The sequence below is a fragment of the Opisthocomus hoazin genome, chromosome 10 (genome assembly GCF_030867145.1).
Source record: "Opisthocomus hoazin isolate bOpiHoa1 chromosome 10, bOpiHoa1.hap1, whole genome shotgun sequence".
In the NCBI taxonomy this organism is placed as follows: domain Eukaryota; kingdom Metazoa; phylum Chordata; class Aves; order Opisthocomiformes; family Opisthocomidae; genus Opisthocomus; species Opisthocomus hoazin.
In genome coordinates this window covers 33,127,134-33,154,712 of record NC_134423.1, presented here as the reverse complement: position 1 = coordinate 33,154,712, position 27,579 = coordinate 33,127,134, and the positions used below count along the sequence as shown (strand labels likewise).

General features: G+C 42.6%; 1 protein-coding gene across 2 annotated transcripts in view; it reads right to left on the bottom strand.

Moving 5' to 3' along the window:
* IQGAP1 (IQ motif containing GTPase activating protein 1) overlaps positions 1–27,579 on the bottom strand; it is a 77,172-nt gene that overhangs the window by 19,281 nt on the left and 30,312 nt on the right. For both annotated transcript variants that reach the window (XM_075432183.1, XM_075432184.1), the window contains exons 7-23: positions 26,174–26,287; positions 25,616–25,794; positions 24,859–24,949; positions 24,246–24,409; positions 14,776–14,860; positions 13,258–13,421; positions 12,722–12,882; positions 12,084–12,208; positions 8,422–8,585; positions 5,552–5,642; positions 3,698–3,865; positions 3,200–3,342; positions 2,684–2,854; positions 1,472–1,555; positions 1,305–1,376; positions 1,137–1,206; positions 508–716 (exon numbers count right to left, since the gene is read on the bottom strand). In XM_075432183.1, coding sequence (XP_075288298.1) covers positions 508–716; positions 1,137–1,206; positions 1,305–1,376; positions 1,472–1,555; positions 2,684–2,854; positions 3,200–3,342; positions 3,698–3,865; positions 5,552–5,642; positions 8,422–8,585; positions 12,084–12,208; positions 12,722–12,882; positions 13,258–13,421; positions 14,776–14,860; positions 24,246–24,409; positions 24,859–24,949; positions 25,616–25,794; positions 26,174–26,287 — 2,255 coding nt within the window. The remainder of the gene's footprint in view (positions 1–507; positions 717–1,136; positions 1,207–1,304; positions 1,377–1,471; positions 1,556–2,683; positions 2,855–3,199; positions 3,343–3,697; positions 3,866–5,551; positions 5,643–8,421; positions 8,586–12,083; positions 12,209–12,721; positions 12,883–13,257; positions 13,422–14,775; positions 14,861–24,245; positions 24,410–24,858; positions 24,950–25,615; positions 25,795–26,173; positions 26,288–27,579) is intronic.

Genomic DNA, 27,579 nt, shown 5'->3' with positions numbered 1-27,579 from the left:
AGCTGTCCACAACTTCAGCCTGCAGAAAACGCAATGCTGTATCAGTAAGAGCTTTTTTTTTGTTAAGTTAATCACGTCACCCAAGTGACACCCAGGACTCCTTTAACCAACGAGCACCAAGTGGCACGAGCGAGTCTCCTGCCTCCAAAGTCACCTCCCTCGCTGCAAGCTTGTGGCGTCACTTGTTTCACCACAACGGAGCAACAAAACCAGGCTCTCAACTCCTTCAAACACAAAATCTGTTGCATTCATTAGGTCAAGATAGTCTGGTGTTTCGTCTTTTTTAGCTTCAGGTCTCGTTTCTTCTCCGCCTACAGTTTTCTTTCCAGGGATACATACTAAATGAGTGGAATGGAGTAAGAACATACTGGAGTAAAATCTGCAAGTCTGGAGCAATGTTTTCCAGTGGGCCTGAGCAACTGACATCCAAGGCCAGGAGCTCACCATGCTAACTACCTCCGGGCTAAGTTCAATCTGTAGCTGGTCTCCCATCAGGGCATTTCCTACCTGCAATGTAATTTTGTTTTTCACTAGCAGCCCAATTTTGATGTCCATGAGATTCAGGTCATTTTCCAGTTGCTGATTGGATCGGATCAAGGTTACAACTTCCTCACGCAGTTTCATTAGCTCAAGCTCCTCCTGAAAATCTTGGTCACTCTGATCGAGCAAGTGGACAAACTTCCGAACCACAGCCATAGGTGGGTTTTCAGCATTAACTAAAATTAGACAGGAAAACATCAGGGGACAGGAAACAGAAGTAAATATATGCCTTATCTATGTTTAAGCAGCACATCAAGGAGCAGCCATAATAAAGTTAGCACCACCATGTCTAAACAGCTTCCGACATTTTTAATTTCTTGTTTTGAGTAAACGATGAGAGAAGCTCAATATCAGCCTAGGGTAGTCCACACCACCAAAGTTAACCGCAAAGCTAAGGTTCTATTATTCAGCAGCCAAAGCAACAGCTGGAATCAAGCTTTTCTTCAGCCTCAAGAACTACCTGCTCTCCGCAGTGCCCTAACAACTTCATTCCAACTGATCTTCAAAACTGTCTTGATGTTATAGATCACACTAGCAACATCCCTTGCAAATAGAGATTTGACGCACATCAGTTTTATCTTCCTAGCTATACTTACTGAGGGTTTTGTAGTCTTCTCGCGCTTTGTTTGCTCGGATAAAGGCTTGAATTTTTATAACATCATTTATCTAGGATTAAAAAAAAAAAAAAAGGCAAGCACTTGACCTCCTTCTGGAAAGAGTACAGAAGTCAGGTACTGAACTCATTTAACAAGATAGCCTCTTACATGGTTTCTGAAATACTGCAGACGATCTCTGTAACGTCTTCTGGCTTGATACATCCTGGTCATTGACTGAATCTATAGAAGGGTAACCAAAATACTCGGATAAAAACCTCTCCTACAAAGTTCACTACCCAAAAGGGTTTACCGAAAAGGTCAGCAGCCTTTGCTACCTTCACTACTTGGTCCTTATGCGCTCGCAGGTAATCCAAACGGATTTGATATGCCTTCCTTTGCTTGTAGCCGCGCCACTGGGACTGAAAACAGAAAACAGACGCACTGACTTTACTTTTCTAACTCAAGAGAAGTAATCATGAATCTGAGCTTCTTTCTGCTCTCAGCTTGCAACTTCCCTTTTGGCTAAGTAAAACGTGAGGGAGACATGCTTATGTTACCAAGATATATACAATGTGAAGCATTAACTATTTGGTCAACTGTAATCATGAGAGACTTGAAATTACCCCATGAAGAACCCGGGCCTTTTGAAGCACAGTTAGATATCAGGGATTTAGCTAAACAGTCAAGTTGACAGAAACTGTTCTACATGAAGATCATGCGTTGCATGCTGCTGCTGGCGAGAAGAGTGATGTAACATTATAAGCCTTCAGAGCAGACTCACTGCTACTGATACTTGGAACAGAAGTTAGGCAAGGAGCTGGACTACACTTAAACGAGAGAGTGTCATTTTAATGAGCTGGGACCAGTTTGGGGGGGTTTGTTGTGGGTTTTGTCAAATACACATGCAGAGCGCATGCTACTTAGGCAGAAACAAACACACATATACTGCTGAAATAATGAAGTGGTAATAGGGTGCAAAGCATCTATTTCAGTTGCACACACTTCAGTTACAACACCAGACAAAAGATTTTTCCACTGTTTTCCTGCAAATGTGCTCAACCTCATGCTGAATTATCCCACCATCTCTCTTTCAGGTCCTCAATCCTCCAAATCCCTGGACAAATTTGAAGAGAAGACTCTTACTCAGGAATACTGAAAAACCATGTTGTTTCTCTTCAATTCACGAGAAATCACAGTAGTAATTCATCACATGGTATTATCACTATAAAGACATACGACACACTGCGTATTGCCCTATTTCCAAAACACTGAATCTGCTAATAAAATGATAGGTAAAGCTTCCTCAAATAAGTTTTTCTCTCTCCAACTCTGCCTGAGAAGACTTTACTGATTAGATATGACATGGAAAAGTAAATGATATACAAAAAGTCCTTGGGAGAAGAAAATCCCTTTAGATAATTCGTAAAATTAGGTGAATACAATTGTATGCTGTAACTGTTTGAATTGAATAAAACCTGTCAATAAGCTTGCGTATAGAAAACAACTGCAGAGTAAAAGTTCCCAGCATAATTAAAGGATATCATTACCTGAATGCAAGTGATTGCTGGGACTTGTTTCTTCAAAAAATTCATTCTTGAGTTGAATTCCTGGCGAACAAGATATCCTCGACAGCAAGCCTGAAGTTTTGTAATCAGGTTCTCATTGGCTAGCCACAACTGCTCTCGGTTGTATGCCGCAGTGACTCCAGATATGGTGCTCTGGATTAATGTCATGGTAGGAAGCAGAGACAGCAAAAGACAATGGAGACAGAAGAAACGGGATGTTACATCAGCTTTCTGTATTGTGCTAACAAGAAACTCTAAGTTGCCTTTCAATAAACAGGAACACCATGGTCCCATACCCTTTTACTGACAGTATGAATTTTTCTGAAATGGGACAAGGAGTTTGGACACACACAATCTGATGATGCCCAGTGAAATAAATTAGTTACTAAGCTTATTAACGTGACTATGGCTTTGCAGTGTTGTCTTAGAGCCGCATTAAGGATGGAAATGGTAAGAACGTCAACTTATCAGAGAAAGACCATGTGTTATGTACCCTACCTGTATCTCCTCCCGCGACAGCTGTGTGTCATTTTGCACAAATTCCGCTGGCTCATCCCATCCTCCCTCTTTGGTCCGCAGGTTATGATAATAATGATAGCCTCCTCTCACCCAGTGTTTCACCCAATCGCTGCCATTGCCTCCTAAGAGCAGAAACTCCGGTGTAAGCTTAAAAAACAGACAAATGTCTTTCCTGCATACAAATGTTACAACTAGCAAATCCACGTATACAGTTGCTCCTTCCTCCAAGCGAAAGAAGGAACATTTTCAAGTCCCTAATGACCTCACAGGAGAACTACCTAAAACACAACACATTCTACAAGTGGAGAACATTCTAGTATTCAATTTTTTTTTTTTTTAAACCTTAGTTCCCAAAGCATCCACACTTGCCACCTGTAACACAAGACTTCTCCTCAGAGGCTTTTTTAACTCTGGTTCTGATTCCACATGCAATAATCTTGAATTTATTTCACTAACAGTTAGCTACTTGAGGTTCACCTGCTGCCATTTTTCTTCTCTTGACTTCTGACAGCTCTTGCTGGTACGTCTCCGCACATTCCGGAGTGACACCATATAGCCCAACATCCAGTGAACGCAAGGCACTCAGGGTCTGGCTAACATCACCATGGTCTACTGCTTCATTAATGGCCAGAATTCCTAAGGAGACTTTGATAACACAAGGAAGCAGGTTATCTGGGCACTCAAGGTCTCAGTGACTCACAGCAAAAATAGAATGACAGAACAGAGCATGGCAACATGAACACACACTAAAGTTGGCGTGTATATACCCAAATATTTAAGTGTATACAAATACAAAATATAAATAAAAACAATTAGACAACTGGCAGTATAGAGGCCTCTTCCGTACAGAGCGTCCAACCATACGTGGTAGTGCACCTGAGAGCACGTAATTTGTGTGCCCCGAGTTCCATTATGGTGTTGATTTATCACCAGCATTTCTCAACAATAGACAATGTTTTAGCTCTACTCTGACATCCATTTTAATTAAGGCAGTTTCTTCAGGCAGAGCCAGTCACAACTCAAAAGGGGCCTTTTCAACAACTAGTACCATCCATCCCTAGTGAAAAAGGATGGACTAGTTTGTAAACAAGTCAAAAACCTGATCGGGGAAAGTCAGGGGACAGAGGAAGAGAAAAATAACAATACGTCATCCCAGGACTACTCCAGAACTGCAACTCAAATACAGACATATTCGCAGGAGCATGGGAATTGCACTTACACAGCAAACATGAAATACAGTAATTTTCAGTACTAGGTAACACTGCAAAAACGTCTGTTTGTACATGGATAGATAAGGGTATCTGAAGATCTTATTCAGGCTTAAGGGCACATACTTTAATCCTGACTTTGACCAAATGTTCCTTGGCATGACATTCAAGCTGCTGCCTTGCTGAAGTGCCTGGTGGGTGGGAAAAATACTGAAAAACTTGCACTGGTACTGCTGGGAACAAACAGTAAGGTGAATGAGTAAAGCTCTGTCCTGCCTTTTTTTTTTTTTTTTTTTTTTTTTTTTTTGGCAGTTGACAGGGGAATTCACTGACCAAATAAGGTCATTAAAAACAACTGAACTGGGCCACGGAGTTGGACAAACTCCTTGTGTCTTTACATTAGAAAGCTTTTTGTGAACCTGTTGATTTTTCTCTGAAACACCTACAAATAAAGAACACAAATGGACATGGGACAAATATAAAACCAAGATCATTGCCAACAGAGCGAGGATGAGAAGAATCGGAAACCTCAAGTTAAGCAAAGACTAGTAATTACTTCATTGTTTCTGGAGACAGAAAACATCATTATAAAGAATGGGATGTAATAACGGGTGGGCCAGTCCACCTACAAACTGCGCTAGGGAGCAAAGATGGAGAACACTGATGTGTGTTATTGTCTATATTTGAAAAATGTGTGAGGTAGTCTAGAATACTTAATAGAACTGAGGCAAGACAACAGTATGCCACAAAAAGAAAAGGTAATGCGCACTGGCAAACACCATTTGAATTGTGCACGTGAACATTCTCATATCTAACCAACCATCCACAGGCACACACAACTACTTGCAAATGACAAACAATTTAATAGAGATTTGCCCAATGAGGTAACATGGTCACATGCAAAACTGGAATAATGGCGTATCCCTCAAAAAGATAAGAAATCTAGTATTTGAAGAAACTGACACTCAACCTTCAAAGAAAAATTACTACACCAGAAGCACATAAGTGCATTTGATTTCCTTCGCCACATTTACTTGACATTTCTAGCTCCCAACTTTTCCTTAAGTAATCAGTACTTGCTTGATAATGGGGATTAATTGCAATATTGTGTGATAATACATACATCTCTCAGACTCCTCTGTGTCCTTGTTAGCCCTGTGAATCCCATCCTGAATTTCATCTAGCCAAAGTACAGCTGTTTCATCCTGTGTGTCCTGAAGAGGATACAATGAGAAAAATATACACAGCGTGAGTAGAAAAGTATCACTATTTTTACAAAATAAAATAAACCACACTGAACAATAGCCAATATAGTAGTTTTCCGTATCAGAGGGAATAACAAGCATTTCAGTCTTTCTAATGGACTCCAACACAAGAACATCATATGCCTTTGTGACTAGCAGAGACTACTATGGCATTACCAGACTCAACACCTCCTCCAGGCCGAAAGCTCTTTTCAGGAAACAGAACGAAGAAGAAATTCTGTTAGTGGGAATCACTCTGGTAAGCAACAAGAACACAAGGTCAAGGACTCAGTACCGGTTAGTCCTAAAGCCACACCTGCTAAGAGAACACGACTTTCCACTAACAAAAGGTAGTGCTTCGACAGAACATGGCTACAAAGAGTTCTTAGAACAAAAAGCTGCCAACAAAAAGCTTTTTTAGCAGAAGCTAAAAACTCCTGGGTAACTAATGCCACATCAGGCTGTTCTTGCCCCAGTCCACAAATGTTCACAAGCCTGTACAAACTAGCAAACCAAAAAGCATTGTACATGCTGTGGCTGGGTGTATACGCAGAAGAGTCAAAGCGAAGTTTTAAGTCTTTGTTTTAACAGATGGCTCATCAAGGAGCAGTGATCATACAGTAATCCTGTATTTTAGCTGGTATCTGAAGAAATCCAATCAACTAATGTTACATGCAGAAATTTGAGAAGAGGAGAGACAAGTGTTTAACAAGTTCCAAAATATACATAAAGAACAATGATCCAGCAGTTGCCAAGCACAGCTTCCCCCCACCCACTGTTGCTTCCTGTAGGTAACTACTGAAAGAAATGCTAAGATGCAACTGCCACCCCTCCGACAACTCTCGTCATACAAACAGAACACAGGAAACATTTACTTCTGACACGGAATAACTATCACACTGCACAAAAGACCCACTATTTAGCGTGTTCAAGAGCTTTAGGGCCAGACCGAAAATGAACATCTCCTTATGTGCCCTCCACATTTTTCTGCACTGTCCTGGCAGGTCTGAAACTCACATGCTTAATGGTATTTCATTTCAGAGACTAACATGTCTTTCACAGGCAAATTTCATCTGAAAGCCCAGAGAATCCCACAAGAGTACCAGCAACATTGAAATTCCTGTCCAGGGAGCGAGGGAGAATAATAAAAGAAACAACTTCCTCCACTGTAATCTCTACCAGCAGAAGTCAACCCAAAAACTACCAAAACCGTCCCGTGCTTTTCTACATATTTACTGTTGCAGGCTTTCTGGAAGGTACACGCAGCGTAACATACCACAGAGTCTACTGTTTTTCTCTCTCTCTCTCCTCATCACATGAGAAACATGCAGCATACAGCGCTCCCCATTCACATGCGCAACTGAACAACACCTTGTGGTGATCTACAGTCCCTCTCACCACCAAGGTACAGAAATCACTAGTTAGTAACAGTTGACTTCAGATAGTGACTATTTCCCCCACAATGTTACTTTAAAATATGATCTTTTAATTGTTGAAATTACTGCCACGCTACTGGGAGAAGCCCTAACCTGAACATATGCCTAAATAAGGTAATTTCACGCCAACTGAGAAGTTACCAGCATGGCCTGGCAAAAGCTTAAGCACACACTAGAGTCCATTATTCCATTCTGACTCATCGGGAGGAAATGCTTCAGCACAAAATCGGTTCCTGAGGAACATTAACCCTTTCAGGGCCCTTGGGGAAGCTGCTTCATGATTTTCAACAGAAATGTGTACAGTTTTCAGCTCCTGCCATCACACGGGTTTACGTTTAGTAAAAAGAAAAAAAAAAAATTCAGTGTTCAACACAATCTAGATCTTAGTCTCTACGCAAAATTCTGCATTGGTATTAAAGCAATGAGCTCCACAGCAGGGGGGGAAAAAAAAAAAAAAAAGCAAAACACCAAACCACTCTCAAGCCACTGAAAGCAGAGACATTTACTACTTCTTTGTCAATAGATGGGGGGGGGGGGGGGGGTGCGGAATCAGCATCCCATCCACGCTACTCAAAAATCAGTTGCGTACACACACTTGCACTCTCATCCTCTTTCCTAAACCCAGATGATGAGACATGCTCTTTGTCTCACCATCTTCACCTTCATATTTTGTCAGCTAGTGAAAGTGGCAACTATGTATAAGTAGGTAGAAGTCCTTGACTAGTAAGAAAGACAAAAAGAACATTAACAATAGAAGTGTCACCAGGTGAACAACATGCATCAGTATACATTTTGCTAGTAGCATGTATTTTGCTTCATTTATATTTTCTAACTTATTATTTCATAGATTTTTCCACTTTCAGAAGCTTTCTTTTTGCCGTATATAACCATGCCTATGACTACATTTAACAAAGAACACTAAAAAAAATACTGAAGCTTGCAGGAAACTTGCATTCAGAAGTTCAGAACTCCTACAATGAACATCGTCTCCTCACGAAAACAGATGAGGCATACTATTTCTCCACAAACAAGACACATATCTCATTCCAGACTTGGGATTAGCTGGAGAAAGCCACCTTGTGCAGTTAATATCCTTATACTCATCTCTCTAATTCATGAAGACTCATACAGTCTGGCTGCAAATCTCTTCATCTATTACAGAAAGATCCAAACTGACAGGGTAAGACCAGTTGATGGCATGCAAAATGGCCTGCTCTCCACTTCCAGATTTGATTCACAGCTATCAGGACCAGTAATAAGCCCATTACACAGATGCAAAAGTTTTTTTGAGAGGTGCATTTAATTACACTCACCTGTGCTTTCTCTCTCTTGGCCCGAAGTAGCGTATCCTGGTAATGCTGTGCTACCTTTGGGGCTACACCCTCCAATTTTGCTGCAGGAATCTGTAAGGCTTGAATAGTCTTTTTGGTGTCCCCTTCATCCAGAGCTTCATTGATAAGACCAATTGCCAAAATCCCTAGGGAGGAGGGTGTAGGGGAAGAAATACAAAGTTCCATTGTTGGTCGACAATAATCACAAGCATTGCTTCAGAAGAAAAGTGCGGTTAGTCTTTCCTAAACCAGGTATCAGTTGAGAACTGCAATATTTTTAACAGAAAACAATACTTAATAGTAAAGAAAGCAAGATTATCTCTCCACCTTAAAGCAGTCATACTTGCCTGGGAACCGCAATTAAAAAAATTAAAAAAAAAAAAATCACTCAGGAACACCACATGCAGGGACAGAATTGAGTCCTCAGACAACAATCTCAGAGCCGCCAGAAGAGAATTACCAAAGCCCAAACAGCCAGAGTTCATAGGTTACAGTTTTCAAGGTTCTGGCTTCTCTAGAAAGAAATCTTCACATAAAACATAAAAAGAAGATAGGGTAACTGCTTGACTTGGGAAAGGCCACAGACTGTAAGCAGCAATTCTATCTGATTAGTTTGCTAATATGGGCATGACAAGACCACTCCATGGAACAGCAGTATGTTACAGCTCCTCGCTAGAAAACTTTTTTTATTTTGAAACTATTTACAAAGATAGTGGAAATTATAAATATATGCTTATATGCCTTGAGAATCTTCTTAGACTAATTTAACTTATTCACAGACAGGGAATAAAAAGTGTCCTTGCATAAGGGCATATATGAAGCAGACCAAAGAATTAATAAATTCCCTGTATGAACAACCCATCTCATTACAGGATTTTCTGCACCTTTTTTAGAGGACAAGGAGTGTTACAAAAAACAGGCTGTTGGGACTACACGAACTTTTAGACTTCTGCTGTGACCTCTCACATAGCAGAGATACTATGAAACTAGCATCTTCATGTGCGCATGCATTGCTGAGGTCTGCGTTCCTGTTGTTTCAACGAATCTGCTCATGGGACCCAAACAGGAAACCCAGTGTCTATTTGTAGATTCAGGAAACAAGTTAATCAAGATAGCAGGCTCTTAAATTAAAATTTAACCCTCTCGGAGTCTTTTCAAGGTGAAACACAACTTGCCAACTACGCAACAAGAAGTGTCAGAAGACATCTGTTTGTCTCAGTGTACAATATAAACTTTATCATTACCTCCACATTTGTGACAAATCTCTCCCTTCTTACAACGCAAGGATTTGAGCTAAATATTACAAAGATGGTTTGAAAGTAAATGTCACGCTACTTGCACATGCAGGAGGTTTTCAGCACTGGTTGTAACAAAAATTTATTGTCCCTTAATGAAACTGTAAAAACATTAACAGAAAATTAAACCACCTGATACAGAACCTCACAACAATCTATCTGAGAATAAGTTTGCCTAGTTGCACTACTTTCAAGGACTCCTCTATCTCCACTCTGGATTTTAAGTCAACTTATACTGTCTTAGAAAAAAGATACTTACTCCCATTTTCTATTTTGCTGAAATTTTCATCATTATGCTCAATCCCAGTCTTTTATCACTGATAAAAGAGCTTATCAACATGAACACTACTAAAAACTATGCACGAAAAAATCCAGAATTACGTCAGAAGACTTACTCTAGAATCATTAAGGTTGGAAAAGAGCTCTAAGATCATCATTTGAGGGTTGGACTAGATGACCCACAGAGGTCCCTTCCAACCCCTACCATTCTGTGATTCTGTGATCAAGACCAACCTTTACCCCAACACCACTATGCCTGCTAAACCATGTCCCGAAGTGCAGTATCTACACACGGTTTTTTAACCCCTCTAGGGATGGGGACTCAACCACCTCCCTGGGCAGCCTATTCCAATGCCTGACCACTCTTTCAGTAAAGATATTTTTCCTAACATCCAGTCTAAACCTCCCCTGATGCAACTTGAGGCCATTGCGTCTCGTCCTATTGCTGGTTACCTGGGAGACCAACACCTGCCTCACTACAACCTCCTTTCAGGTAGCGGTGAAGCACAATAAGGTCTCCCCTCAGCCTCCTCCAGACTAAACAACCCCAGCTCCTTCAGTTGCTCCTCATAAGAACTTGTTCTCTAGACCTCTCATCAGCCTCGTTGCTCTTCTCTGGACACGATGTGTGTGAAAAAGCAGCATAGATGTTAGGATAACACCCATTTACATTTCTCAGCTTGCATCAGGAATTGTTTCCTTCATGGATATTAAAGTTTTGGTACTCACACTTGCTGCATACACTTAAAAATTCTATGGGTTTTTTCATATTTTCTGATCATGGATTTTTTTTTTTGGCACTTTTAAAAGTACTTCGTATTGAAAGGAAACAGTTGTGCGGGCATATTCTTCTTCTACCAGTCAGAAGGTCAGTTATCAGTCATTTCAGCTTTTATAAATACTGGTTTCAACAGCCAGTGGTCATATGCAATGTTGAAACAGAAAATAAAAGCTACTGATTTCCTGATGGAACTAACTATAAACAAAGCAATAGGTTAAAAGATCAGCACTTTCCATTTCAACTCTAATTTGAGATCTGGGTCCCAATATCTGGAACTTAGAATTTGAATGGCATCAAACTGATGAGACAATTAAATGTTCTTTGAAAAATCTGTATCAAATGTTTTAACCAAAAACATTTGAATACATAACTGTTGAACAGAAAGCATTCTGGAATAAACTTTTGTGGGCATCTGTGTTGATTTATCACTGAATCAAAGTAACTGCAAAAGTCTATTTCTTTGATGCAATATTTGCACTACTGATCTTCAAAGAAGCTGTAACTTGGAAGTAGTGTTAATACAGTCAGGAGTTACAGGACTGAGAATAAGACCTGGAAATAAGCTCATCTCTCTGCTGGTCATTCAAGCTCCCCATCCACTGTAGAAATGCATCTGACAGATCAATGCATCGGGGTCATTAACACAAAGATTGGTAGCTTATCTTGCCTTTGCAGGTCAGATTACCCACAGATAAAGAGAAGAGGGGGATCCTGGACTGAGTCTGTGGAACTTCCACTAAATACTGGAAAGCTAAAAAGGCCAAAGCACATTCAAAAGAAGGACTAAAAGGGAGAAAAGGAAAACCTGAACAGGGCAGAGATCATAGCCAAAGAGAGAACAAGACTTCAGGAAAAGTAACTTCTACTGAACACAGCAAATTAGGAAGGAAGATGGAGTATACTCCAAGACTGGGCTACAATTAACTCAGAGATTTTGGTAATACTAGTTTTTGTTTGAGGGACTGAACCAACATTAGAAGAGATTCTAAACTAATCCTAGACACTGATGGCAGACAATGCATTTTGTTATCCAAAAAGGATTAATAAACTGCTTGGAGATACTGATTTCAATACCACAAACGCTTCTGACTGCCTGATCTCTCCATCAACAGTCCTGCTATCAAGACCTTTTTCATATTACAGACCACCAAGTCCTGCCCACAATTAAGATTTTCCTAGATATCTAATGTATGACACAACTACAAGTATTTTTGTACTGACATACACCGGATTTTAGCACTCCTTATGAGCCAGGATCACTCTAGCATGAATCGAGCAGAAAAACTTACTTTGATGTTCTTCATGCACAACTGTGTTCACACGATCAATGCATGACTGGATATCATTCCACGTGATAAATTCATTTCCTTCCGCACATGTTTGAGCTTTCAGCTTCATCAAATCATCAATATATCTGTCAAAGAACAAAAACCAAAACCAACAAACATCGCATCGCAACAAGCTGGCCAGGGAACACATAACACAACATGAGAATTTTACACAAAGTGGAAGAGGTAACATGAGGGTTGAAACTGGAACAAACATGAAAAGCAGGAAGAGCAGAAAGAGGAAAGGCTGCGTGCGGGATAGTCGGCCCAAATGTGAAATAATGAACAGAAGCACTAAAACACTGAATAAGGGTCCAGAGCAAAGAACACAGTGGGTGAGCTAGCACAGTATTAGTGATAACCTAATGGTACCACAACATGGCTTTAACGTGAAATCCTGAGAAAGTGTTAAGAGACAGCACAGAAATCAGACCACTAAGAAACAGTAACCGCAAAAACAAGATGCGAGAGCCAACGGAAATTACATCAATATCGCAATAAATAATGTAGAAAGAACGTAAAGTGTAAGTGGGGGAAATTCAGAAAGTCACAGAATATAAACAACATCAAGGACAGACATAATTCCTTGAAATATCCACCTCTGAGAGTTCTCATCCTCAATGTTTGTAAGCCCTGTGACAGGACTGCTCAGTTGTTTCCACACTGTATTCACATCCCCTGAATCCAAAGCCCTATTAATCAGGGCCACAGAAGACAGCATCTCAACAGCAACAGATAATTCTGGATGGGTGAGGTTACCCTGCATACAAAGAGGACAACAAATTAATTACACTCACTCTTTACAAACTATTGCTGCACATAGAAGACAGAATAGAGTAGCTGTCAGAACAGACATGTAACAAAGCACACGGACAACCTTTATGACATAGAAGTAGAAAAGAGGAGTATCATAAACAAAGCTAGAACACCAAATAAGAGATCAAAGTAGAATCTTACAAGGCCAAGTAGTTCAAGATTTCAGGATTAAACTTTACATCAGAACAGACTGAACACCAAAGCAGTTCTGTGAAGACTCAAGACAGGTTTGTTCGAGAGAACACATTTAACGAAATGGACAAGTTAGACCCGGTGATCCACAGCAACTTCCAGAAATAAGAGACAACGCGGTACTTACTTCAGGGCTCTGTTGCTGCAAGGTGGCCAGCTCCCTTTGGTAAAGATCTGCAGCAAATGCATACACCTCCGGTAACTGGGCCTCTGGGTTTATAATTTCTGCCACAGTCTTCTCGGCATCACCCATTCGAATTGCAGAATTAATTCTGGCTACTGCTGCCAGCCCTAGAAGTTCAAAGAGGTAGCATTAAGAATGAGGAAAGCAGACAACTGAGTTCCCAGTAACTGCATGTTCTACTCAATAATCAGATACCTAACAAGAAAAAGAATAATTCCCTTAGCCGCAGGAAATGAGCAAAGCTTTCCGATCCATACTTGCCCAGCTAGTCTTCCATCACTGGAGACAACTAAAATACATAATGCCTTCTTTAAAATAAAGCTCATGTTTAAAACCAATTCATCTTTTTGCCTGGTTGTCACAGCATTGTTTCACCATTTCAGCCTCCTGATAGTAAGAAGCCTCATAATTGCAAATTTTTGGATAGATGAGTAGTAATATCTTTTTCTTTCTATGTCTATTTTGCATCTATCCTGCTCAAGGCAGTAACAGGCACTCTACAGCGGGTACACGTTGGCTAACTTTAAATCAGCACAAGGCAATAAACAAATGCCAAGCTCCATGCTGAACAAGTAAGGTACTTCGAAGGAAGCCTCCTAGTTATTAAGTATTCAGTATTTTCCTCTTGTATTCTAAACCCTCTCTCCTCAGATCATAGAATCATTAAGGTTGGAAAAGAATTCTAAGATCATCACATCCAGCCGTCAACCCAACATCACCATGCCTGCTAAACCACGTCCTGAAGTGCAATATCTACGTGTTTTTTGAACACCTCCAGGGATGGTGACTCCACCACTTCCCTGGGCAGTCTATTCCAATGCCTGACCACTCTTTCAGTAAAGAAATTTTTCCTACATGTCTAATAGCTTCCTTTCTACCTATGACAAATTGAACTAATTACTCCTGCACAGCCAGAACCAAACATTCTTCTCCAGAAAAGAGCTCTGCATGGTGTCAGAAGCATCAAACAAAAAAACATCAGCCATCATGATCTGCATTTTATTTGCTACCTGCTATTTAGAAACAGTTAAAAGCTCTGTAGCTCAAATCAAGTAAGATTTATGTCAATGGTCAGTAGGTAACCTTGCTTTCACACCTCATGGACCAGTCCAGATTTCCTTCACAGAGCCACAGCACAAAAACTCACACAAGCATTCTAGAAAAAGAAGTTATTTAAGATGGACGCAAAAGCTCCATGTTTCTTCATATGTCAAACTATACGCTATCATCTTCAGCAGTACTGCAAGAGCTGGATAAAAGACACTACAAATAATCAGGGCAATCGTCTCTAATGTTCTTAGAAGCTATGAAGTACTTAAGTACTATGAAGTACTTAAGGAACATTCATAGCTGTTTGAGAGAAACTTCACGTATCCCTACATAGACCCAGATATTGTGCTGTCTCATCCTTTTGATCATGTGTGCGGTCACTTTGCTGCAAAAATTTCTGCTGATCCTTACTTTGCTGATACTGTTGTGCTGCCCTGTTAGCAGCATCCACTCCCAACTGCAACTCTTCCTTCTGCAGAGGACCTGCAAGGCCAGCCTGAGATAAAAAAGAAATGAGGAGGGTGAAACGATGTCAGCTTATATCCACTTCAAGTAGCTCAATAAAACAAACAAAAAAACCCCCCAGCTTTTCCTTAAACGTTCTAACGCTACATAGCTTCTGCAAACAAAGAATGCTGCATATGTGAGGAAGACAGAAACTACCAGATTCTCAGTTCATATGCTGAAAGACCGTACGTGTACAACCTGATCCCTTCTACAGTATTAGAAGTGCAGTCCCATGAACACAGCAATTTAAGGCAAGAGCCAGCTTCCAAAATGGTAAAACATTTAAGACAAAGGGGACAATTTTGTGGGAACAGACTCCCTGTACATGAGCTGCATGCTGGAGTGAAATGAGTACTTGTGTAGTTTGCCATGAAGCAATGCATTAATTAATGTTCCAATTTACCTCCGAGCAACAAAAGAGTTAGCAGAACATCAAAAATGGGCAACATGTGCTTCTTGGACTGTATGGTACAACATGAATCACAGAACCACAAAATAGTAGGGGTTGGAAGGGACCTCTGTGGGTCATCTAGTCCAACCCCCCTGTCAAAGCAGGGTCACCTACAGCAGGCTGCACAGGACCTCGTCCAGGCGGGTCTTGAATATCTCCAGAGAAGGAGACTCCACAGCCCCTCTGGGCAGCCTGTTCCAGGGCTCCGCCACCCTCAGAGTGAAGAAGTTCTTCCTTGTGTTCAGATGGAGCTTCCTCTGCTTCAGTTTGTGCCCGTTGCCCCTTGTCCTGTTGCTGGGCACCACTGGAAAGAGTCTGGCCTCATCCTCCTGACACCCATCCTTAAGATTTCTAGAAGCATTTCTAAGGTCCCCTCTCAGCCTCTCTTCTTCAGGCTAAACAAGCCTAGCTCCTTCAGCCTTTCCTCGTAAGAGCGATGCTCCAGTCCCCTAATCGTCTTCATTGCCCTTGAACGAATGAATGAATGACATGAATACAAACAGAAAGTGAGACTGACTGAGGAGCAGGAGGGCTTGAATAACTTGGGTAGTAGCATACAGGTCACAACCCTTCGAATAGTTCACACAGTAAAGATGATAATTCTCCAAAAGCACCAACACACTACATTTATGTAACAAGACCTTTCAGTTATATTCTGGAAGAACATACAATCTGACTTTGCAGTTTAAAAAAAACAGCTGAACTTGTTTTTTGTGGCTACTAAAAAACTTGGTAAAAATCTTTCTGGTCCTATTTCATCCCTAGAGACATCTTTGGACACCTATGGGGAGTTTCTGCCACACCAAAGCTCAGCTGAACTTTTTGAAAAGTCCCCAGTTTTCCTATTTTTTCTTAATTGTAGGTCTCGGGAAACATAGCTTGTGAAGCTCTTTCTTCAGAGACCAGCGACAAATCTTCTGAACAGCTGTGGGGCTAAGTCTGTGCTGTAGAAGTTCTGATACCCTCACAGAAGGACATAACAGCAATACACACATCCCTGAGCTCCATCAGTCACACAGAATCCCAGGTAAGGAACACTCACAAAGTATAGCAGTACACTGGCTGCTAGAAAGAGTACACCAAAGCAGCACATTCACTGTGAGGAATTATTCTCTAAGGAACACTGTTTAGCTATTGACCAAACAAATCTTCCAACACCCAAAAAAACCCCCAAACAAACAAACAAAAACACCACCACCCCAAAATAAAAATAAACAAACAATTAAGAGTGGCTCTGAATTACTGCTGTGTGCTGTTCAGATTGAGGGATCCTTCTGAACACAAAAAAGCTGCAATCCAGCAGAAGAAGCTATAACAGCCTACAAAAGAAAGGTATCATATACCTATATATATAGGTATATATACATCACCATATATATTGATGCATATAGATTTTGAGGGGGTTCAGGGAAGAGGAAAGTTAGCAGAAATGTAGGTCCTAATGAGCCCTATGCAGAGACTGTCCAAAGTAGGAAAATGTATCAGGTCACATGAGACGGGTACAGCCACACAGCTAGGCAGCTCCCATTATGACTGCATTCAGTCCTGCTCCATAATTATATAGCAGCTGAAAAGTTGCATGAGCTGCACTAAAGTCTGACAACAAAAGGATAGGGACCCTGTTTGAAAGCTGCTTCCTAGTTAGGCACTAAACTGAGTCCCAGAAACTTTAAGGCAGAGAGTTGCTTCGGACCCAGAAAGGCCTAAGTGAGACTGCTTAAAATGACAGAATCACAGAATAGACTAGGGTAGAAGAATTATCTGGAAATAGTCTAGTCCATATCCCTGCTCTAGAGCAGGATGCCCAGGACCTCTGCAGATAAGGACCTGACAGTCCTGGTGGACACCAAGTTGAACATGAGAGAGTAAAGTGCCCTGGCAGCAAAGAGGGTTAATGGTAGTGTAGGCTGCATTAGGAGTGGTGTCAGCAGGTTGGGGGATGTGATCCTTCCCCTCTGCTCAGCACCAGTGACGCCACACCTGCAGTACCGTGTCCAGTTCTGGTCTCCCCAGCTGAAGAGAGACGTGGACATCCTGAAGGGAGTTGAAGGAAGGCTCACTAAACTGATTAACGGACTAGAGAATCTTGCCTATGAGGAAAGGCTGAGAGAGCCGGGACTGTTCAGCCTATAGAAGAGAGGGCTCTGGGGGAATCTCAGCAATGTGTGCAGCTATCTGAGGGAAGAGTGCAAAGAAGATTAAGCCAGGCTCTTTCCAGCGGTGTGCCATGACAGGACAATAGGCAACTGGCACAAACTGTACCACAGGAGGGCCCCTCTGAACATCAGGAAACACTTTACTGACCGTGAGGGTGACCAAGGAGTGGCACAAGTTACCCAAAGAGGCTGTGGAGTCAAAAGCCACCCGGACATGATCCTGGGCAACCAGCTCTAGGGGGCCCCGTTTCAGAAAATAGGTTGGACAAGACGAGCTAACTCAAAAGATTCCTTCTTAGCCTCAACCATTCTGTGATTCTAACTGTGTCTGTTGGACAGACTCCACAAGCTCTCTGGTCAACTTGTTCCAGTATTTGACCACCTTCGGTAAAAAAAGGTTTTTCTTACACTTAAATAGAATCTCCCGAATTTCAACTTTTTCAACCCATTGCATCTTATGCTGTCACTGTGTACCACCAAGAAGCATCTGACTCAGTCTTCTTTATTCCTTCCCATCATTTGTTTGAGAGCCTTCTTTTCCCAAGGCTCAGTAATCCCAGCTTTCTCAGCCTCTCCTAATATGTCAGATGCTCCAAGCCCTTGATCGGTTTCTCAGCCCTCACTATATTTGCTGCAGTAGGTCCATGTCTCATGTCCTGCAGAGCCTCAAAACTGCATGCAGTAGAGCAGCTATGGTCTTCACCAGCACTGAATAGAGGGGGAAGGATCACCTCCTTCAGCCTGCTGACAACATTCTTCCTAATGCATCCCAGGACACTGCTGGCTTCCTCTGCCACAAGGGTATATTCACAGAATCACAGAATGGTAGGGGTTGGAAGGGACCTCTGTGGGTCATCTAGTCCAACCCCCCTGTCAAAGCAGGGTCACCTACAGCAGGCTGCACAGGACCTCGTCCAGGCGGGTCTTGAATATCTCCAGAGAAGGAGACTCCACAGCCTCCCTGGGCAGCCTGGGCCAGTGCCCTGTCACCCTCAGAGGGAAGAAGTTCTTCCTCATGTTCAGCGGGAGCTTCCTATGCTTCAGTTTCTGCCCGTTGCCCCTTGTCCTGTCGCTGGGCGCCACTGGAAAGAGTCTGGCCCCATCCTCCTGACACCCACCCTGCAGATATTTATAAGCATTTATAAGGTCCCCTAGCAGCCTTCTCTTCTTCAGGTTGAACAATCCCAGCTCCCTCAGCCTCTCCTCGTAGGGGAGATGTTCCAGTCCCCTCATCATCCTTGTAGCCCTCCGCTGGACTCTCTCCAGTAGCTCTTCATCTTTCTTGAACTGGGGAGCCCAGAACTGGACACAGTACTCCAGATGGGGCCTCACTAGGGCAGTGTATAGGGGAAGAAGAACCTCCCTCGACCTCCTGGCCACACTCCTCCTAATGCATCCCAGGATCCCATTAGCTTTCTTGGCAGCCAGGGCACACTGCTGGCTCATGGACAACCTGTCGTCCACCAGGACACCCAGGCCCATCTCCACAGAGCTGCTCTCCAGCAGGTCCCCCCCAAGCCTGTACTGATGCATGGGGTTGGTCCTCCCAAGGTGCAGGACCCTGTGCTTGCCCTTAGTGAACTTCACCAGGTTCCCCTCTGCCCAACTTTCCAGCCTGTCCAGGTCACGCTCTCGGTCAAGTCATTATCCCACATCCTTCTTCGCAAAGCTGCTTTCTGGCCAATCTATCTCCAGTCTCTACTTGTGCATGAGGTTATTCCTCCCCCATGTATAGGGCTTAGCATTTGTTATTGTTAAACTTCAGGAGACTCTTAATGGCCTATTCTCCTGCCCCTTGAGGTCCCTCTGAATAGCAACACAACCACCTGGTGTACTGACTGCTGCCCCTCGTTTTGTATCATCTGCAAACTTACAAAGTGTACATTCTTGACCCAACATGATCTCCTTCTATGACCAGGTGATCCGCCTAGTGGATGAAGGTAAGGCTGTGGATTTCATCTACCTGGACTTTAGTAAGGCCTTTGACACTATTCCCCACAGTATCCTCCTGAAGAAACTAGCTGTCCATGGTTTGGATGGGCGTACTCTTCACTGAATAAAGAAGTGGCTGAATGGCCGAGCGCAGAGAGTGGTAGTGAATGGAGTTAAATCCAGTTAGCGGCCAGTCACAAGTGCTGTTCCCCAGGGCTCAGTTTTGGGTCAGGTCTTGTTTAACATCTTTATCAATGATCTAAAAGAGGGGATTGAGTGCTCCCTCAGTAAGTTTGCGGATGACACCAAGCTGGCCAGGAGTGTCGATCTGCTCGAGGGTAGGAAGGCTCTGCAGAGGGACCTAGACAGGCTGGATCGATGGGTCGAGGGCAACTGTATGAGGTTCCACAAGGCCAAATGCCAGGTCCTGCACTTCGGTCACAACAATCCCATGCAACGCTACAGGCTGGGGGAAGAGTGGCTGGAAAGCTACCCAGCGGAAAAGGACCTTGGGGTGTCGGTTGACAGCTGGCTGAACATGAGCCAGCAGTGTGCCCAGGTGGCCAAGGCGGCCAACGGCATCCTGGCTTGTGCCAGGAATAGTGTGGCCAGGGCAGGGATCGTGCCCCTGTGCTTGGTGGTGAGGCCGCACCTCGGGTGCTGTGCTCAGTTCTGGGCCCCTCACTACAAGAAGGACATTGAGTTGCTGGAGCGTGTCCAGAGAAGAGCAACGAGGCTGGTGAGGGGTCTAGAGAACAAGTCTTACGAGGAGCGACTGAAGGAACTGGGGCTGTTTAGTCTGGAGAAGAGGCGGTTGAGGGCGCACCTTACTGCTCTCTACAACTACCTGAAAGGAGGTTGTAGTGAGGCAGGTGTTGGCCTCTTCTCCCAAGTAACTAGCGATAGGATGAGAGGCAATGGCCTCAAGTTGCATCAGGGGAGGTTTAGATTAGAGATTAATAAAAATATCTTTACTGAAAGAGTGGTCAGGCATTGGAATAGGCTGCCCAGGGAACTGGTTGAGTCCCCATCCCTGGAGGTGTTTAGAAAACATGTAGATGTGGCACGTGTGGATATGGTTTAGTAGGAATGGTGGTGCTGGGTGGATGGTTGGACTTGATGATCTTAGAGGTCTTTTCCAACCTATGATTCTATGTTAAGTAGTATCGGCCCCAGTACCAATCCTTGGGGTGCACCACTAGTCAGTGGCCTCCCGCTAAACATAATGCTACTGATCACAACCCTTCGAGACTGACAGTTCAGCTACTTTTCAGTACACCTCGCTGTCCACTTCGCCCATGTCCCAGCAGTTTGTCTGACGATATTAGGGGATACAGTGTCAAAAGTCTTGCTGAAGTCAAGACAAACATCCATTGCTTTCCTCTCATGCACAAAGCCAGTCATTTCATTGCAGAAGGCTGTTAGACTGGTCAAGCATGATTTCCCCTTCAAAAATCAATACTGACCACTCCTAACCACTTTCCTGTCCTTCATACATTTGGTAATTGTTTCTGGGATTATTTGCTCCATCATCCTCCCAGAGATTGAGGCAAGACTGACAGACCTGCAATTCCCTACATTCTCCTTCTTGCCCTTCTTCAAAACAGGAGTGCCACTCACTCGCTAGTCCTCAGGAACCTCCCCCTGATTTCTCTCCACTTTCAGAGCCTGCCTAGAGTGGCCTCACAATCGCACAGGTCAGCTCCCTCAGCACTCACAAATGCAGCCCAGGATCTCCCTTGTCCAAGTTGTTTAAATGGTCCCTAAATTGACCCTCCGCTACTGAGGAGTAAGTCTTCCTTGTTCTACACTTTCCCACTGGTCTCAGAGGCCTGGGATTCCCAAGGGAAAATCTTATGAAGTGAAGTAAGATGTAAGGAAGGTATTCAGTACCACAGCCTGTGTGTTCCCTGTCATCTGCTCCCCTGCCCCATTCAGCAGCAGTCCCAAAAGTCCCCCAAATTTTCCCTAGTCTTCCTTTTCCTGCCAATATATCTATGTAGAAGTCATTCTTGTTGCCCTTCACATTCCGTCAGACTCAGGTCCAGTTGGGCTTAGACTTTCTCAACCCCACCCTACATGCTCAGACAGCATCTCTATATTCCTCCTGAGTCATGTGATCCTGCTTCCATCCACCTCTTGTATGCTTCATTTTTCTGTTTGAGCTTTGTGGGAAGTTCTTTGGTTCATCCATGAAGGCCTCCTGCCACTTTTGCCTGACTTTCTGCTCATTGGGATAGGCCATTCTCAAGCTTGAAGAAGGCAATCCTTGAAAAGTCAGCAAGCTCTCCTGGACCTTGCTTCTAGGACCGTAGTCTGCAGGATTCTTCCAAACAGATCCGCAAGCAGGTCTTCAAGCTCTCCTGAACGCCAGGGCTGTGATCCCACTTTTCACCTAGTTCTGTCCTCTCAGAATCCTCAACTCTGTCATCCCACTGTCTCATAGTCACCGCACCCAAGGCTGTCCCTGACCTTCCCATCTCCAGCTGCTTCTTCATTGTCTGTATTAGGTCCAGCAAAGGACCTTTCCTCATGAACTCCTCAATTACGCATGTCAAGAAGTTATAACCAGCACAGTCCAGAAGTGTTCTGGATTGCCTGTGCCCTGCTGTGTTGCCTTTACAGCAGCTCAGGCAGTTCGAGTCCCCCAGGAGGACCGAGGCCTGTGAACACAAGGAATCTTCTGCTTGTCTACAAAAGGCCTCATCTGCTTCTGCCTGATCAGGCAGTCTGCAGCAGGTATGCACCACAACACCGCACACATTGGTCTGCCTGCTAATCCTGACCCACAAGCTCTCAACTGGTTCATCATACATCTCAAGGCAGAGCACCATGCATTCCAGCTGCGCTCTCACGCAAAGGGCTGCTTCCCTCCATCGCCATCCTGGCCCGTCATTCCTAACATGCCCGCATCCAATCTATGGCATCACTCCAGTTCTGGTAGCTATCCCACCACATCTCTGTGGTCCCAGTGATATCACAGCCCTGCCACGGCACACTAATGCCTCCTGTTCATTCTGCATCCTGCACATATTAGCGTACAGCCACTTCAGAGAGGCACCCAGTCATGTTGACTTCCCAGGAAAAGGGTAAGAGATTCCCTTATAACACTGCTCCCATCGCTTCTGTACATATGCTAGAGGTAGATTCCCTTCAGCTGATTCCAGGATGTCTCTCATCCACATCGCTCTACATCCTTTGCTTGCCAACCACCTTCTAACTTGGAGACATGACCACCCTGCCCTGTCGATTCCTGTGAAAGATTAGACCAGACACCTCCAAAAATTTGGGAGCAAACGTAGTATGGGGTTTGATCACCATCTTCATTCTGTAGCTTACTGCGTAAGAAAGGGCAACCCAGAAGCCTGATGTTTGCTGACTTAGCAGAAAACTAAGGACAGTTTCGTGAGCAAAAGCAGTGCAAATGGCATTCTGAGGCTCTACTCAGGTTTGTCAGCACAGAGAACACACTGCAATTTGTTCTCATGCCTTTAACTCCTGCCATTAAATCTGCTGAATGACGCAATACTAAGCTACACACTGGCTTACAACAATGAATTATGTATGATTACTTAGTGCCTGACACTCTTTGTTTCCCACCTGCCAGCTCTGGCGATTTAGGACTTACACTATCAATGAGGTCTGCTCCAGTACCTGATTAACTAACAGTGCTAAGATTTAAAAACCTTATGATAACGCACAGCTACTCTCCCAAAAAATAAACAGAAATGCAAACCTGACATTTATTCAGGACCTCAATTTAAATTGCCAGGCCTTACTATAGATTCAGCTCTCTGATTGCTTGTCATATACCACTTCTACTCCAAACTGTGGTTCAAAGGCCCTAAGAACAAACACGTTTCTTCAGCCTCTCACAGTAATTATGCAGTCAGAACTTTTCTAGGTCTTTCTACACTCCCTACAGTGCAAAAGACACTATCTCCTTGTCTTCAATAGGTCGTCTTCCAGCAGGCACTGTTGGGTCATGTCATTGCATTTCTACCTATGACATACAAGCACCTATGCATCGATCACAGTACCCAAGATCTAGTTTGTTTTAACTGCATAACTGACTCAGCTGCATTTTTCCTGGATCCAAACACACGCAGCATCTCACTTGTCTACCCTGCTGCAGCTTTTAAAAAAAACATTCATTAAAGAGATGCAATAGTAATAACCATCTCTGTATCAGCATGTTTTCCCTCTATTCTGTGCATTTTATAAGCAGCAAACATAAGCAGCCTACACATGAAATCCACCAAAGAGTTGGCTTGAAATGAGAAACTAAGGTTAACCTCAGTTACAGAATCACAGAACCATTTAGGTTGGAAAAGACCCTTAAGGTCACGGAGCCCAACCGTAAACCTAACACTGCCAAGTCCATTACTAAACCATGTCAGTAAGTGCCGCATCTACAAATGGTGTATGGTGCAATTCTCCACAGTGAAAACAGAAAGTGCTTAACTGATAGGTATTTATAAAACACAAATAACCATTGTTATTTGGGCACCGACAATAGTAAAATGAGAGGGAACACACACCTATATTATAACAGTTCAATGCACACAAGAGCTAGTATTTTAAGGTTTGGTGAAAGTATTTTAGTTATATATACATTCATACAAGCATTATACTGGCCTTTCATATGCATATACGAAAATTAAATTATAAGTATGCTTACTGTATATTTCTGTCTTAGTATCAACTTTTTCAAACCAACACTAAACTGTAATGCAGGTATATAGTAAGTGATTAGTATAGAGTAGTATATTGAAGGGGAGGGGGCAGAGAGAAAACTTCATGCATGCATCAGGGTAATCTAGACTCTTCCATACCTCCTGTTTCTGCTGTCTATCACTCAAAAACTGCTTGAAATACCAGTCACAATTTTCTCGTAGCAATCCTCGGAGTCCCAGGGCTGGTGTTGTCAAAGCTTCATACAGTGCTAATGTATCTCCTTGTTCCAAAGCTAGGTCAATCTTTGATATGGCTGCATGTGCTAGCAACAGTAAAGGAAGTTTTGAGAGAAACATTAAATGAGGAAGTCCCATGGTTTATATAGCCTACTGCTCAGAAAGAAATACTCTTAGACCTGATGGATAGCAAGTTAGATATGTAATCCGAATGGAAGACTACCAAAGTCAACTGCATAGTAGTACTTGAAAAAGGGGCTGAAGGTTGGAATTAGCATGTATTACTCAAGACAAAGAACTGAGTTGGCCAGCAACATGGACAATCCATTTCCTAAAGGAAGGGCAACAGAAGTCAAAATTAATTCAGCTTACAACTATATATTAATAACGAGTAGAAAAAAAAAAAACACCAAAAAAACCCACAAAAAATGGGGGAGCTGTCTTCCACTTTTTTTAGCATTACAGAAAGCAAGGAGGAACACAGGTACTATTTTTAAGGACTGTATTAAGACTATTACTTTAGCATGATACCTACTGTTCACTTTATTGATGTTTCCTTGAATTTCAGCTTGAGTCAGAAGTTCCTCATACACATCTCTCTCTCTCTCTGAACTTTCTGAGGCAATCTGAAGATGAAATAAAAACTAATGAGTGCTTCCACACTTTCCTTTGCCCTCACAGATCTCCCCACTGAAAAGGTCAGGGAGGATAACCGTGTATCTACATAGAGCTGTAGTAGGTCATAGATAGGCTACCTCTACACATGCAAAAAGCAGCCATAGAACTAAATACATATAAAGTAAGGACACTCACACTCTGATACAGACAGCCTAGAAACACTTTATCTCAATGTAATGGATCTATATGAACACATAGTAGAGCTCCAGAACATAGAAAGCAGTACACAGAGCATTTGATATACAGTGTTCTAAACCACCATTGATCCCTTCTGACGGCATCAGTCAGTTTCGCTCATCATTTAATTTTTAGGAAAATGTATCTATATTGTATGAAAATAGAGGGATAGCATTCCCAACACATAAAGGCTAACATGAATTATGTATCTATGCAGCCCATATTTCAGACAGCTAAACAGAGTAACACAGCTAACTGCTGCCCGTCTTCTACAATAGGAAGACAGGTTACCAAGGAACATATAAGAATACCACCAGGAGTAAATCCACCTAACGCTACACATACTAACACACATTCTGTGAATTCCCCACAGTTTACATCGGAATACAAAATTGCAGTGTATGCAAATAGATGGTTTGAAAGAAGAACTGATCTACCTTATTTTTAGCATTCTCCATCTTGTCTTGCTTTGCTCTGTAGAGTGTGTCTTGGTAAGTGGATTCCAGCTGATCATCAAGATTTATTAACATGGCATTAGGGTTCTTCATTGCCATAAGAGTGTCAGCTGGAACCTGGTGGTCGATTGCTTCATTAATGGCAATGACAGCAGCATGTACTGAAAAACAAGTCACAGTCTGCCAGTTAGTCCGAAAACAACAGCTCTGTTAAAAATTGAGAACTGAACTGGAAAGAGCAGAAGAATTATTTGGAAACTAACTGGAAAGCAAAAGAATTATCAAAGTACCTCTCACTCCATCATGTATTTGTGTTCTTGACAAAAAAATTACAATCTACTTCCTAGTATGATATTCTAGACACATCATCATGTTCCAGAAAGAAAAAAAAAAATTGCACAAGGGCAAGAAGAAAACCTTCTTTCAAGACTTCCAAAAGGCCGTACTGTCTTACAACAGGGGGCATTAAAACCAACGCTTCAAAAAATCTAATCTGCCGATTTGAATAATCACATAAAACAAAACTCCATTTTTCCTTACATGCTGCTTCATCCACAGAAAGTTCATTTGCAAGAATTCCTCCAATCTTGCTGAAGGCAGGCATCTGAATACCATACTTCTCCAGTTCAAGCCTCATATTACTGATTTCCTCCTCTGAAACATACACACAACCAGTGTTATGTAGGGTTAAACACATTAGGAATCGGTACTACTATGCCAACTGCTACTACAAAAAAATGCAAGACAACTACAATAAATTGTACAATTACTGTTTACATAATACTTTGAATGTAACTCAGTAACTGAAACAAAATAAATGACAACTGATAGACATTTTGCACACCTTCCTAAAATCTACATGTCTTCCAGAAACTCATGTGGGAACATTCTGTAGTCTTTCCCACTAGAAAACACACGACTCTCACGAGCAGCTAGATACACACTCAATCATTCCGAGGTGCCTCAACTACAGCTGCCAATGGGTCAAGAAAATGCACAGACAGTATTTTAGCATTCTTTTTTTCCCCCCTGCAGAGAGACTATGCTGAGAAAAACAAATGCAGGATACCAAGACATGCCGTTGCTAAGTACCTTTGAACTCAAAAAGAGAGTTGATAGTTGAGCATTTTATAGGCATGTCCTGGTTTCAGCTGGGCTAGAGTCAATTTTCCTCCCAGCAGCTGCTGTGTTTTGCATTTAGTATGAGAAGTGTGTTGATCATACACTGATGTTTTTAGTTGTTGCTAAGAAACCAAAGATTTTTTTTGGTTTCCCATGTTCAGCTGATGAGCAGGTGTGCAGGAGCTGGGAGGGAGCATAGCCAGGCAGCTAGCACAAGCCGGCCAATGGAAATATTCCATACCATAGATGTCATCATGCTCAGTATATAAATGGGGTCTGGCTGCAGCGGGGATCGGGGGACAGAACCTCTTTTCCAAGAGTTCGACTTTGTTTTTTTCTTTTTCTGGGAGTCCGGTCTTTTTCCATTAATTTGGCAAGTTCTGTGAAATTCGCAAGCTCAGCAAAATCCACAAGGTCCAGGAAACTCGTGGGTTCCACGACCGCTGCTCAGGGACTGGCTATGCAATTGGTCGTTGGGCAGTGAAAAAAATTGTATTGTGTATAGCTTGTTTTGTATATTCTTTAGTAGTAGTAGTAGTATTTCCTTTGTTGTTTTATTAACTGTCTTTACCTCAACCCACAAGTTTCACTTTTTCTCATTCTCTTCCCCATCCCACTGCGGAGGGAGGAGCGAGTGAGTGGCTGCACGGTCCTAGCTGCTGGCTGCCAGGTTAAACCATGACAAGGTACAATCATCAATGGTTTTACAGGAAAACAAAGTTTATACGTCTTGTAAATCAGATGCTCGCCCTCAGGCAGGAACCTCACTAATGCAAAACCACATAATTTGACACTTTTGTAAAAATCAAGGAACTGAAACCTTG